The sequence below is a fragment of the Papio anubis genome, chromosome 11 (genome assembly GCF_008728515.1).
Source record: "Papio anubis isolate 15944 chromosome 11, Panubis1.0, whole genome shotgun sequence".
NCBI classification, from domain to species: Eukaryota; Metazoa; Chordata; class Mammalia; order Primates; family Cercopithecidae; genus Papio; species Papio anubis.
The window spans coordinates 92,104,861-92,119,089 of NC_044986.1; the positions used below are offsets into that span (position 1 = coordinate 92,104,861).

At 33.8% G+C, this 14,229-nt stretch overlaps 1 protein-coding gene across 32 annotated transcripts in view; it reads left to right on the top strand.

Moving 5' to 3' along the window:
* Positions 1 to 14,229, top strand: part of PARD3 (par-3 family cell polarity regulator) — a 711,028-nt gene that overhangs the window by 477,300 nt on the left and 219,499 nt on the right. For 18 of the 32 annotated variants that reach the window (XM_003903538.4, XM_003903543.1, XM_009214245.2 and 15 more), the window contains 4 exons: positions 1,420 to 1,609; positions 5,663 to 5,814; positions 6,834 to 6,878; positions 11,740 to 11,967. In XM_003903538.4, coding sequence (XP_003903587.2) covers positions 1,420 to 1,609; positions 5,663 to 5,814; positions 6,834 to 6,878; positions 11,740 to 11,967 — 615 coding nt within the window. The remainder of the gene's footprint in view (positions 1 to 1,419; positions 1,610 to 5,662; positions 5,815 to 6,833; positions 6,879 to 11,739; positions 11,968 to 14,229) is intronic. The other 14 variants (XM_003903542.4, XM_021943971.2, XM_021943974.2 and 11 more) reach the window with 4 other exon arrangements.

Genomic DNA, 14,229 nt, shown 5'->3' on the forward strand with positions numbered 1-14,229 from the left:
TATGCCCGTGTGGGGACTTGGTATTTAATATTGTGACATGCCTCATCAGTGGTGAGTTGTCCATTGGGGTAACTGGTTTTATAATTCTATATGCTTTGAAGAAAAAAGCATGTCTTGAGAAGGAAACATTTCTTTGGTTAATAGTGCTAGAAAGTCCTATCTTATTGATGAATATTACTTTTGCTGAACAGGTTTCTATCCTAATATTCTAACACTGTATTAGAAATAAATGAGTAATTTGAATTCAGGTAAGGGAAATGGCTAAGTATTACATTTGATTTACATTTTTATCATTAGCATTTATATAAAGCTGTTAATTTTCATAGTTTGTCAAAATGGGTGCATTTGAAATCTAAGTAGAAAGTTTTTCTTGGTAACATGCTGAGAAGAGGTTTCAGTGAACTTACAGTATTACTACAATAGTGAAGTTGATGTTAAATGAGGAATGCAGTTGAAATCTCCAGCAAGTTTACTTTTTGTGAGTTATCCTGAAAAGATGTAGCAATTTAAATAAATTATGTTCCTTTGCTGAAATGTCTAGAACAATACCATACAGACTTTTAAAAATCCTTCAAGCTTGTGTATGCCATCCCAACATCCTCAGTCATGGCCTGAAAAACCTCTGGCCACTCAGCTCCTAATTTTTTGCATCAAGATCACTCCAGGTATCTCTCTAGGCTTTGTTTCTGGTGATACTCATCTTTTAAGTGTCACCTGACTGCACCATGGACTTTTCTCCATCATGCATTTAATAATGATGTTGCTGGTATCTAAAATAAATGTCATCATTTCTTCTGGCAGAAAAGATAATATTGACCTAATTCTGATGTTAATTTTGCCAAGATTTCCAGCACTTTCTACCCGCAGTGACCCAGGCAATTACAACACAAGTGAATGGCTTTGGGCTCATCTCTCACACCACCATACAATTATCACTGCTTGTAATTCTTTCTCCTTCACTAGGGCATACGCCCTTTAAGGACAGATACTGTGTCTTACAGTACATACTCTGCGGCAGTTGCTCAATGAGTGAATGAATGAATGAACAATGCAAGTTAGTGGGGCTTCTTTGTAAATTTCCTGGTAAAATTTTTCAAAAGACATTCATAGCTTAGAATGCGTGTAGCATTTTCACATTAGAAGACATTTGAGAGAGTATCTTTGGCTTTAGGAAACTTAAAACCAGAAAAATTGCATGCGTTGCCCTGAGCTATACAGTTGTAGCATCAGAGGTATAGACTCGAGGTCTCTGTTTGACAATCATTTATGAAAAATAAATGTGCTAAATTCTGTTTTGTTCTACCAGGTTGAGCAGATATATGGAAAGTTAGACATTTACTAATATAGCAAAGTATTAAAATTAATAGATGTAACACTTTGGTCGATGTCTAGAATTTCTCTTCTTTTTTCACTGGACAGGTAAATACCAGCTGTCCCCTACAGTGAATATGCCCCAAGATGACACTGTCATTATAGAAGATGACAGGTTGCCAGTGCTTCCTCCACATCTCTCTGACCAGTCCTCTTCCAGCTCGCATGATGATGTGGGGTTCGTGACGGCAGATGCTGGTACTTGGGCCAAGGCTGCAATCAGTGATTCAGCCGACTGGTAAGCTCATCGTCCAGGGTTGGAAAACATGAATTAATTACAGTCGCATCTTATGTTTAAGTGGCTTACCACTAAATACAGTTAATCATTTTTTTAATAGCCATGCTCTGTCTTAATGGTTTTTATACACTTAATTATCACTCTTTTAATAAAAGATTTTGCCCCAACCCTGTAAATTTAATTGTTTTAGCCTTCAAGAGCTACAGTTAGTATTGTAACCAAAACAACAACAGAACTACTACCAATCAAAAAACCATGCTCATTTGTTTTTCAGTTTCACTATTTATGGTTTATTTCACATCTGTGTTAATTTGATGCATTGTTTTTCAATTAAATTCTTGTCATCTCCCTAAATCGATTCCAACAATTAGATAACTTTGCAAAACTAACAAAGTTGATGTGTTCTAAGAGTGGGAGGAGGCTTTTTTTTAAGTGTGTGTTTTTTGTTTTTGTTTTTTCCCAGAGTGCTATAACCATACTGTTTAAAATGCTTTGTAATTGCTTTTAACATAGTGACTTCTGGGGCACTCCCTGCTAATTTTTTTTTCCTGTGTCTTTCAAAATAGAAGAAAGCATTTGATACTAGTGAGCCAATGTGTGGCTCATGAATGCAGATGTGCGTCTTAATGTTTATGCCTAGTAATTATATACATCAATAAGCAAAAGCAAAGCTCCTCTTGGGGACGACCTCACAAGGTTGTAGTGATAATTAACACAAACCATGTGAAGTATTGTACCAGAATTTTCTCATTGCCCTTTCTCTGGGGTCTTTTATGAATATATCAGCAAAATCATGTTTAAATGTTATGGTGTTTCTTCACCACTTAGCCATTCCTGCTTCCTACTGTTTTTCTGGCTTGTGTCAACATTAATATTAGATAGGAGGTGTCTGGGGGACTGGCATTTATTTGCGTTAACATTTTTAGTAATGATCTTAACAAAGTGAACCACTCCCCCCCGTCCTCTTCCTTAGCTCTCCGCATGAACACACAAAATACAGTTCATTTATCTGTTAATTATGAAGATGTTCCCTTGGAATAAATCACACCTCTTATTTGGGACCTTGAAAAGTTCATCTCTAGCTTTTCATTTCTTTCTTTTTTAATTCTCTTTTTGAAAGCACAGGATTTAAAAATAGAACTACACTCAAACCTGCATGATAATGGCCCCATCTTTGAATGAGGTTTTTGGTTAAACATAGAAGGGACGACTACAATATAAAGTAAAAACCCATTTGAAATCTGCAGATGGTGTTACATTGACTGCTGTGTCTCATATCTCTTTCTGAAAATGAAAGTAACAACAGAGAAAGCAAGGATTAGATAGACGTAGTATTCATCTTAGGGACAAAAGCCTTTAAATCTCTACCATGATGAGAAATTGTGGAGGTGGTCATAGTCTTTGGGGCCTTATAAAGCAGTATATTAGTGAAAATAGATAAATAACTAGAAGGGATAGATTGTGGCATTAATTTCCCTAAGGGGGATTTGCAAAATGGTGAGGACTTGTATAATTTTGCTGTGGGGAATGTGGGGCAAAGAAAATAATATGAATGAAGGGTTATCCAAACAAGAATGGCAGCCGTTCTGAATCACAGCAGAAAATGCAGGCATTTCCAGCCTGACAATATCTTCCCTAATCCTTGATGAAAATGTTATGAAAACAAAAGGCCAATAAGACAGGATTAATAACTGGAATTTTAATAACATTAGGGGTCAAGATATGGTTACATTCTTTAAAGAATCAGCTGTCATTCCTGCAATCTAACTTGTTAAATATTCCAGTGTACTGTTTATTGTGTCTGAAATTAGTTTAATGGGAATATTGATAGGGAAGAATTAATTTTGTCATAATTTAAGAGTAGTTATTTTAGAACTCTTACTAATGCACAAACTCATTTGACATTTTAAATTGTATCTGTGGTTCACTGCACAGTTGTTGAAGGCTATGTCAAATGGCTAAACTTATTTGTTTGCTTATAGAATGTACTGTTTTCAATCCTTTAATCGATTGAAAGAACATTAATAATGTGTTTCTGGGGGAAAGGAAATAACAGCAAATTCTAATCTTAATGGCAGCATAATTTTAGAGGATATAAAATTCAAGATGCACCAATACGTGGTTTTCAGGCAAGATTGGCAGTGACAATTTGTATTTCTTTGAAAAATCTTTTACTAACGATTTCTACTAACACTGTAGTTCAAATGCATTCTGTTTGCAAGTTTGGTGCAGTATTGGAGTTCAGGTTTTAAATTATTCCAGAAAAGGTAAAAATAATTGGGCAGCATGTACAGAGTGACTGAAGACATCCACTGACAATATATAAAAGAATTATTGGAAATGTATTATTTAGAGTTTGCTGCTGCAAGATTGTGTCATATTACTTATCATATGGGTTTTAATTTTTTACTTCTAGAAGTGTGTTTTTTTTTCACTTGGATGCATGTGCTCTCATCTTTATAAACCATTTACACCAAAGCATAGTAGTATATGAAGAGGCATCTGAGGGTAGGTGTCTGTCATCATAATTTGTATTACTTTGATAATTTGAGATAGTCTTCATTGGGTGATGACTGACTTATTTAGTAGTTAGCAATTTACATGGGGCTTTCGCCTTAGGTTGCTGAATTCTCTCATTAGCTTTTTAAGTGGATGAGACAACTATTCTTCTTATTGAATATATTAATACATAATGAGCTGAAAACATTTCAAGTCACCCTACCCAGTGGCGTGGCTTTTGCCTGCTATCTTACTTTTCACACTTTTAGCATAATTCTTTAAGAGCCAACTCTCATTTCATGCACAGTAAATTGCAGCTAAATTTCTGATGTACATCCAAAGGTTGACTGTCTTTTTACTAGTATGGATGATAATTCTTATAAGGCCATAAAAGGTTACAAAAGCTTGCTTCCATCAGAAACATGAGGAAGACTATCGTAAGTTCAGCTGACAGTGGAAGGAGCCCTGGGCATTTTTAGTGTGCTCAGGCAGCTGTAGAGGGATGTTCTCTCACCTGACCAGATAGGTAAGGTGGCTAGACCTGATATAGTAGAGCTAGTATACTTACCTACCCAATGTGCCCAGCACAGAGAAAACCTTTTTCATATTATGAACTGTGGCTAGAACACCTTATAGCACTTTAGAATGTGTTCACAGATTTTTACAAACAGGAGTGATTCTGGGACATCTTGCATTGGAGGAACACTTCAGAAGGCATCCCGTTACCAGGGATTTGCCACATGCTTCCTTATCATCCCCACTTGAGCCACTGTGTTGGTGTCACCAAAATCAAATGTCATCTAAACTTAGTCATGTTCTTCCTGACTCTCATATACTGTTTTTTCACTCATCTGTGCATCCTCAGCCTCTGTTTCATGCTTCTGGTATAGTATTTTTCTTGTGAGCTCATAGAGTACAGGGATCTTTCTTATCTGTTATTTGGACCTATGTCTGGTACAAATAACAGTGCCTTAATCAGAATAGGTTCTAATCAATGTTTGTTGAATTGATTTATTTGTTGATTTAATATTTCAGAGAAACTGCAGCTTTATGAAATGGCATGCCATAATGACATATTTTTTCTTTCCTTAAAACACAACATAAAAGATACATAAGAAGGCTAGAATATACTCTTTTTGAAACTTCTATTTAATTACAACTTATATGGTCACTTGTTCGCTGCTAGTATTTGTATATAATATATGACAGGTTTCCTGAAAAATTCAGTCGTTCCAATATCAGTCTCATTTTTTATAGTCACCTTGAAATAATTCTGTATTGTCAAACAGAGTGAAGATGCAGGAAAGTAGAGAAGGAGGAAATTCACATGGAGAAAGAGTTACTCTAAATGTTAAATTAATTTTGTATTTTTCTATCACCTTCTATACAGCCGCAGTTTTTTTTAAATGGACTGTATTTGTGTTATTTATTTCAATTTTTCTTGAGGAATATACATATGTATATTCACATTTGCAGGTATGTATGAACCTCCCTAAAATGGATGTCTGCTATTTTTAGTAAATATTTTTATGTTTATATTTTTCTTCACTCCAGCTCTTTGAGTCCAGATGTTGATCCAGTTGTTGCTTTTCAACGAGAAGGATTTGGACGTCAGAGTATGTCAGAAAAACGCACAAAGCAATTTTCAGATGCCAGTCAATTGGATTTCGTTAAAACACGAAAATCAAAAAGCATGGATTTAGGTAGTGAGTACAATCTCCATGAATCTTTATCTAAATAAGGTTTAAATGCTTTCAGGATAAAATTGATGGTCCCAAACAGATGTCTGTTTACTTTGAGAAAATAAATGTGAAATGTAGCAATTTGGCAAAAATTAGTTTTTCTCCCAGTTTGAGATAACGATATTACTCATAAGTGGCATGTTTACATAATATGCAATATGTTAATATATATGTTTTCTTAAGAGAATGGAAACAAACACATGTGCATATCATACTATGTCCATGTATCTTTATTTTACACAATGAAATATTTTAACACTTTGGCTATTAAAAACCAGTTTCATTGAAATTGTATTAGGTTGGGGGTGGGATTTTTCAACTAGAAGAGAAAATTTTGGAGAGAAACCATTATCTCAATCCATGTCTGGAATTTGGTTACTTCATGATGTCTTCCTTTCATTGCTGTTCTTTAAGGTTTATTTATTGGAAACTTTCATGTTTTGATAATTAAGGCATTTAATCAAAGTAGTAATTTGAGAGTATTTCTTATAGAAAGTATTTAAGAGCAAATGAGAGGAGGAAATAATCATAGTTGTTCAAACACCAATCAGGTGTGTCTCTTTAAATCCAAATCCACCAAAAAAAAAAAGTAAAATAATTATATCTATACACGGAATGATTTAAAACCTTTGTTAATCAACTGTAACTTATGCTGTTCTCTGGTGGCTGTTTGTATTCCAAGACTAAAAGCATTAATTTATCATATGCATAAAGAAAAATTTGATGATGCATTGCCTTGGCTAATTATGATATGCTAACATATAACACACATGTCTGTGAAATGAAATGACTGGCATATTGCATGGAGACACTGCTTTTTTTTCCTCCTTTTTTGATTATGAATGTTTGCTTGATGTTTCATAGTATTTGCATGAAATATTAGCTGAAGATCGTCACCTAACTGAAAAGATCTGGGAATGGTGGAAGCATGATGGGCTATGGGAACTAACTGGGCTAACCATTATACATTTACCTTTTAACAGTAGCTGACGAGACTAAACTCAATACAGTGGATGACCAGAAAACAGGTAAGAATGGACAGTTAGACTGTTGCCATAGAAACCATGGCCTACAGAGCTTATCACAATTATAGAGCTGCCAATCATATGCCATGTAAACATACATATTGCAGTCTTACACAGATGTTTTCATTGTGAGAAATCAAATTACATAAGAAATATTTTCTGTTAGTAGAAATTTATCAGTGGTGTACTTACTAAATAGGAATATAATTTACTGCTTCAAAAAGGCTAGAAACAACCTAGATTTTCTTAATTATATTCATGTAAAGATGTTTTATCCCAATTTTTAAAAAGTCAAAATCCTGCAAACATGATCTGTTATGGTAGACTCCTAGGTTTTAAGTCATCTATGTGATGTCTAGGTTAACATCCCAAAAGTGATTCTCAGAGTGGTGATTTTGATTTGAAAGATAGTAGTGCCAATATAAATATTTTTCATTGTAGGACAACGTCCGATATTGCTATCATTAGTCATTCAGAAAGGCTTATTCTTTTTATTGATGCTGAAATTAGCTTATAGTTAACCTGACATTGTATTAGACTGTATAATGCATATGGCTTCATATCTTAACTTTGTGAGCTTGTTCTAAATTCATTACTTCTAAAATACTGTTAAATTGTTCCATAGAAACAATGGATTATATTGAATTGGGATTGTATTACAGTCATCGATTTTGCTTTTTATGTTATTATTGTATGACAGTAATCACAGGAAAGTCTTTTAAGTGTAGTTAACATGCTTTGTATAATTGACCATTTATGACATAAGTTTGGAATAGTGTTTTAATCTGTATCCAGTATGATGTAGTTACACTACTTAGCACTAATTAGCTTCAATTTGCCTTTTTAACCTGCAGTAGTAAATTAGTTTTAGCGTGCTTAAAAAATGTATATCCCACATATATATGTAAAAATTATTGTGGACATGGTTGGAGTTATATTCAGTGGAGTATAAGATAGGTCGTAAAAAATACATCTAATAAATCATAAGATTAACTGTATTGCGAGGCAATTAACTGTAGCCTTAGCCCTTACTCAGTTGTTTGTTGTTCTTATGAAACCTAAAGTTTATTGAATCAGAGCTAAAGAGAAATGTTATGGGATAGTTCACATATGTGAAATAGTAGTTTTTAGAGTTAGCAGTATTTCATACTTTTCAAGCAACAACCCCGATCCGACTAAATAGTCATAAAAACCAAATTGAGCTGCTCAGGTTAAAGGACCTGACTTCATATACAATATCAGTTAGGTAAAATAAGAAAAATACCTAATTTAACCAACTCACAGCTACTATAAGGAAAAGGACAGTTTATTGTGATCTACAACATAATGATATGCAAGTTATAACTCAATGCATTAGATAACTTTCATGGAAAGTCATTACATAAGTTTCAAGGCAGATTGTATAGTCTAATCAAAAATCAGACTGTGCTTTTGTGTTTTAAAGTGTTAGATTCTAAAGAAAAAGATTTTTTTTTTTTGCACTTTGTGCAGTCTGTTCTACCAAATTAAATTAGAAAATCTTGGGGCAAAAAGTTGTTACAAAGATATCAAAATACTTGGTCTGTTGATTTTACATCTAAATGAATAAAATACCTAAAGTAGATATTTTATTATGTCCCTGTCCTCTAATATTAGATGGTGAAAAGATTTTCACTTATCTTTCTTTCGTCACTTCACTTGACTTTTCAAGAAAGATTATGATTTTATAGATTAGTCCAAAGGTTTTTGGGAGAATCATAGTGGCATCTTAGCATTGAGCATCTGTCTAACCTAGCCATAAGCCTTTCATAATGAAAATTGAATTATATTTCCCTCTGCCCCTTGCAAAAGACCTCCCTCCCTCCCTCTCCCTCTCCCTCTCCCTCTCCCTCTCCCTCTCCAGGCAACAGGGATATTACTAAGTAGGAATAAAAACCAGATCTAGGAAAATAGTATGATTATGATTTCCCTCTTTTTTTTTTCTTCCAGATTTAGGAATCTTGTATCGTATTTTGGGGATAAATATTTCTCCCCAAATTATAACAAGGGAGAACAGGTATAAGAGAATTGGATTTCTAATGGTTTTCATTCTTGAAATATAAAGATTAGCAAAGTATGCTAATGACCTAAAAGATTTGTGTAAAGTAAGAGCTTAAAATACTGTTTTAAAATTAAGACAAAAGATACTGATTTTTATGGTGTAGATAAAGACAATCTTTTGCATGTATTTTACATACAGAAAGACTTTTTCAATTTTCATTACTGTAAAATGCTAAGTTTGTATTGTTAGGGAATCCTTCTAATTTTTTCTAAAGGCACTTGACTGAATCAATGTATTAGGGATTTTAATAACTTCATTGAGAAATCCTAACATATCATTCAAAATCTTTGTTATAGTTTCTTGGTCAAATATAGTACTAAAATGTAATGTTGCTCATGTTATAAATCGAAAGTTAGCAAGCTCTTTCTGTAAAGGAACAGATGGTAAATATTTTAGGTCTCTGTTGCAGCTTTTACATTCTACCATTGTTGAATGAAAGTAGCCATAGACAATATGTAAATACATGGGCATGGCTGTGTTCCAGTAAAATTTTCCACATTTGACTCTCGGTTTGCTGATCTGTGTTACAGATTCAGAAGTTGTAGATAATTGACATTTTGTATATTTTTTTATTATAAAAGTTTTCATCTCTACGTAAATATACAAAGAGTAGTTGATTGACCTTCCACAAACTCAGGGCCCACCATCCACAATGATCAACATTGTGCCAAAAGGTTATTTCAGAATGTTTTCAATTTAGGGAAATGAATAGGTAGGTAAGCGCTGAATAGAACTTACACAATTATCATTTATTGAATTATACTTTGACCTTTGTTTTTCTTTCCAACTTTGCCTGTAGGGACACTCAATTTTAATGAACACTAATGCCATTCCTGAAATTCATTATTTAAGTTTTTATTGCTCTCAGTACACTAAGTAAAATCTCAGCTAACTTTACATAAAGAAAAGCTTAATATATATAAACGGTGTTTTTATGAGAATTCTTTCTGGAAGCATGAAATCTTTATTCGTGATATATACTCCCATACAAATACATACACACATACACATATCCTTAATAAGCCCAAGAAAGCACCAAATATTTGCCTAATACGTGTTTATAGAACCCAAATATAGCTGGTAAATTATGAAAACTGATAGGCATTTATTCACAAAAAGATCTTTCCAGTGCAAATTCTAGGAACTATAAAGGTAAATATCCCTGCCCAGGAATGATCTTTTCCCATTCTTTTTGATTCCTTGATTTCTTATTATGTAGGTTTTTGGAACAAAATTCATTTTCCTTCCCGTGACATGACTTTTATGAGTAATTTAGAAAATGCAGTTATCAAAAATTGTAGTGCTACCCAGAGAAAAAGTAAGATTGATCTCATTGAAAGAAATAAATCTCACGAACTTTTGTCATAAAATAAAGAAATATAGACAAACCCGCATTGAGAAAGCTAAATATGACATCTTTTTATTTCCAGCACAACAATTTGTGGAGTATTATTTCTTCATTAGAATCATGTGTTTGCCTTCTTGTTTGTGCACCATTTTAAACATATCTATTCTTACCTAAAACAGCTTCATTTAACCTCAATGAATCTTAAAAAGTTAATTTTTGTTTTGAGTCTTTCAGTGTAATTTTAATTCTGTTTTATTTTCTGAGCTGTGAAAAGCCTGTGTCACAACTATTTGTCTTCTGGGTAATAACGTGATCAACATATGGGCTGATGACCCCAAGCAGAGATAAACTATTTTGTTTCTCCTACCCTCTATTTTTTTCACCTGTCTTTTTAATAGTATACATGAAGAACCAGTTCTATAACCTGGATTGCCCAAGTGGTGGTGCAGAGCTGGCATTTCAGTCATCCAGAAGCTAAATTAGTCTACCTTGGAGTGTCAGGTCAGGCAGTGATAGATGAGGCTGTCTTACCTGGTTAAATAAATCAGTTTTGATTGCCTTCCACAGCTTGGCACTATTGGTATTATTTCGGGTCCTTCTGCCCTAGATCCTCAGGAAATAGAGCCAAATTTTTAATTCCCGGAATTTGTCCCTGTCATCCTCATGAAATGTTCTTGTTAATTGCTAAGTTGTCTTTCTTCTTTCCATCACCTGTTTTTCAAACGTATTATTCCCAGGCCTAGAGCTAGAAGTACTCATATCCAGTCTCTCCTTTTTTATTTCCCTCTGGGAGAGAGGCCTTACATAATCTGTTTCTGTTCAAAGCTTGTGTTACTCTTTCTATGGAATATCCATATTTCCCAACCTGCTGCCAGGTTGCCCTAATTGTTTTGGTGACATGTCGGCCCCCGTGGTCTTACTCCTTATGCAGTGTTGTGAGTCTGCACTTTAGCAAGGAAGAGACTTGACAGAGCACATTGATGTGCATGTCTAACTTCTGTTTTAAGTAATTTTAAATTGCCAAGAAAAGGTTTTAATTAAGTGCAAAACTTATTCTTGGTTGTTTACCTTATCCTCCTTCTCATCTTCCCTTGCTTTTCAAAGGAGCTTCCAGGTTATTCTGGTTCTTTTAGATTATTTCTGTTACTGGAGCAAAACGATTTGACAACAGTTTCACCTGTTGAAATGTTTTTTAAAAAGTAATGACTTAGAGGTTTTCCTAATGCAAAGAGAGAAAATAGACCAAGTCTAATATAAATTTGGGAAAAATAAAAATTAGCAACTGTTGCTTCATTTATTCTTTGTCTTTTCCATCCACATTCCAGAACTCATCATTGAGCAAATAATTGTTATGTACCTGAAGTTTTCCACAGTGCATATTCAGGTACATAATTTTCACTAATTCACACTAACACTTTTTTTTGTAAACCTCCCAGGTTCTCCCAGCAGAGATGTGGGTCCTTCCCTGGGTCTGAAAAAGTCAAGCTCATTAGAGAGTCTGCAGACCGCAGTTGCCGAGGTGACTTTGAATGGGGATATTCCTTTCCATCGCCCACGGCCACGGATAATCAGAGGCAGGGGATGCAATGAGAGCTTCAGAGCTGCCATCGACAAATCTTATGATAAACCCGTGGTAGATGATGATGATGAAGGCATGGAGACCTGTAAGTTTATAATGGCTGAAAGAGTAACAATTAAAATGACTCTATTTCTTAAAGTGAGCTCCAGGGAGCCCTGGGGGTTTCCTAAGACTCTTCAGGGGAATCTCTGAGATCTCTGAGGTCTAATAATCTCTTATTTCATAATAAGAAGACGATATTATTTGCCCTTTACTCACATTCTTTTATAAGTATACATTGGGGTCTTCTGGAGGCCACATGTCATGTAATACTACATTAGATTGAATGCAGAAGCAGATATGAGAATCCGTCTTATAGGCCAATATTAAACTAAAAATTTTGAAAAAATATTTAACAGTGCCATTGTTCTCACTTCTTTTGGAATATATGTATTTTTTGGTAAAAATGTAATTTTTGTTAACACGAAGCTGCCTGTTTTTAAAAAGTAATATTTTCAAACTTTCCCGGTTTTAATTCAGTACATGTTGCTAGATATAATCCACATACAAAAAGGTTATTTAGAGTGCTTAATAATTTTTGGGGGTATAAAGTCATCCTGAGTGCAAAACGTTTGAAAACCACTGCTTTGTAGTATCCCTAATAGGATGTCTCCATTGAATATCTGTAATAATCTGTGATCTTAAAAACACGTTTTTGTTTTGCTTTCAGGAATTACTCTTGCTTTCCTATAACTAGCAAGCTATATTTGTGTGTGTATATTTTGAAATTGCAAAATATTTAAAACCAAGATTATTAAAAGTCAAAGGTTAATATGAATATTTTCCGTGCTTTATTGAAGAAAAAATAAATTTATAGATAGGTACAAATATATCCTTCCAGAGAATTAAACATTTATTATATTAAAGTAACCATTCTATTAAAAAATAATGGAAAAACTCTACTGATATATTTACTAAGAAGCAAAATGGCTTAGGAGTCCTAACAGTGAAAATTGTTGATTATCTTATATTGTTCATAACTACTAATTTACCTTTTAGTGTTTTAACCTCAAATGTGACTCACCTATCAAACTATTGTAAGAATAGTTGGAGGGACCACAGAATAAAGCTAAAGCAGAGACCAGAGATAATGTGTGTGGATTGTAAATTACTTGCAATTCAACATTTGAGTGGACCACTTCTATCACATATACCTAAGAAAGACTTTTGTGGGAAGAAGAGTTTTAAGTAACAAATATCACATTTTGAGAATAAGGAAAAACTTACGTATTTTGCTTATACATATAATGCATTTGAGAAGATGAATATTTCTGTCATAACGTAATATGCAAAGCATAACTTTGAGGATTGGCTACACTTCTCTCCACCTCCGCCTGATTCTCCATCTAAATCCAGACAGTTTTTTCACTATGATCAGCCAGTGATTACAAATATATGCAGCCCATTCTTGCAGGATGAAGAGCATATTTCCTATTTTTGCTGCCAAACCTGGTCTCCAAGATCCTGAGTCATATGAGCTTTCGAGTCTATTGAGTTTTTTCCCTTTGTAATAATGGTTCCTTGCCATCCTAATCAATATTACTTGACAATTATAGCGCTTGCTTCTATCTTGGGTGTATATTTAATCAAAAATTACTATGCTTTGGCCCCTCGATATATATTTTTTAAGTATCTACAATTTGTGATGCTTTTGAACTTTTTTCTTGTTCTGGTTAAAATGTTATTTAATTTTCCTTAAAAAATGCAGTTTGCTCTTACAATATGTCACTCATATCAAATGTAATGGTATAGAATACATATGAATATAAGGTATATTTTTAATTCTGTAGAGATGGCCTTCAGAGTGTCCCACCAACGTGGACATCTGATTTTGTCCCTATGTAAACTTATTTTTCTTAAAATGAGAAATAACATATATTAAAGTTCGTTCATATATCTGTCCTTTAGAGAAAAAAAGTGAAATGAAACACATGGATAGACAAATTACAATTTGCAAACCAAATATAAAGTTCTGGACAAGACCTGGGAAATATACGTGTGGCAGGTGCCCTAAAACACACTGCACCTACAACCACCAAATGTGGTATTTTTCAACAGTCCTGTTTTTATTATTTTTTGCATAACAGTTTTATGAACTTTTCCTATGGCAAATGAAAGGCAACTATTGTAAATTCCAAACTTTTCCAATTTTGGTCGTTGAAATTGTGTTTATAGGGTGGAATGAGCACGGAGGTGGAATTCAGGTGACTTGCATCCTTATCTACATTCGTCTAAGTAATTTGGGATTTTAGTCCAAACTTCAACTGCTTGAGCTTTAATTTCTTCATTTGTAAAACTGAAGATTTGG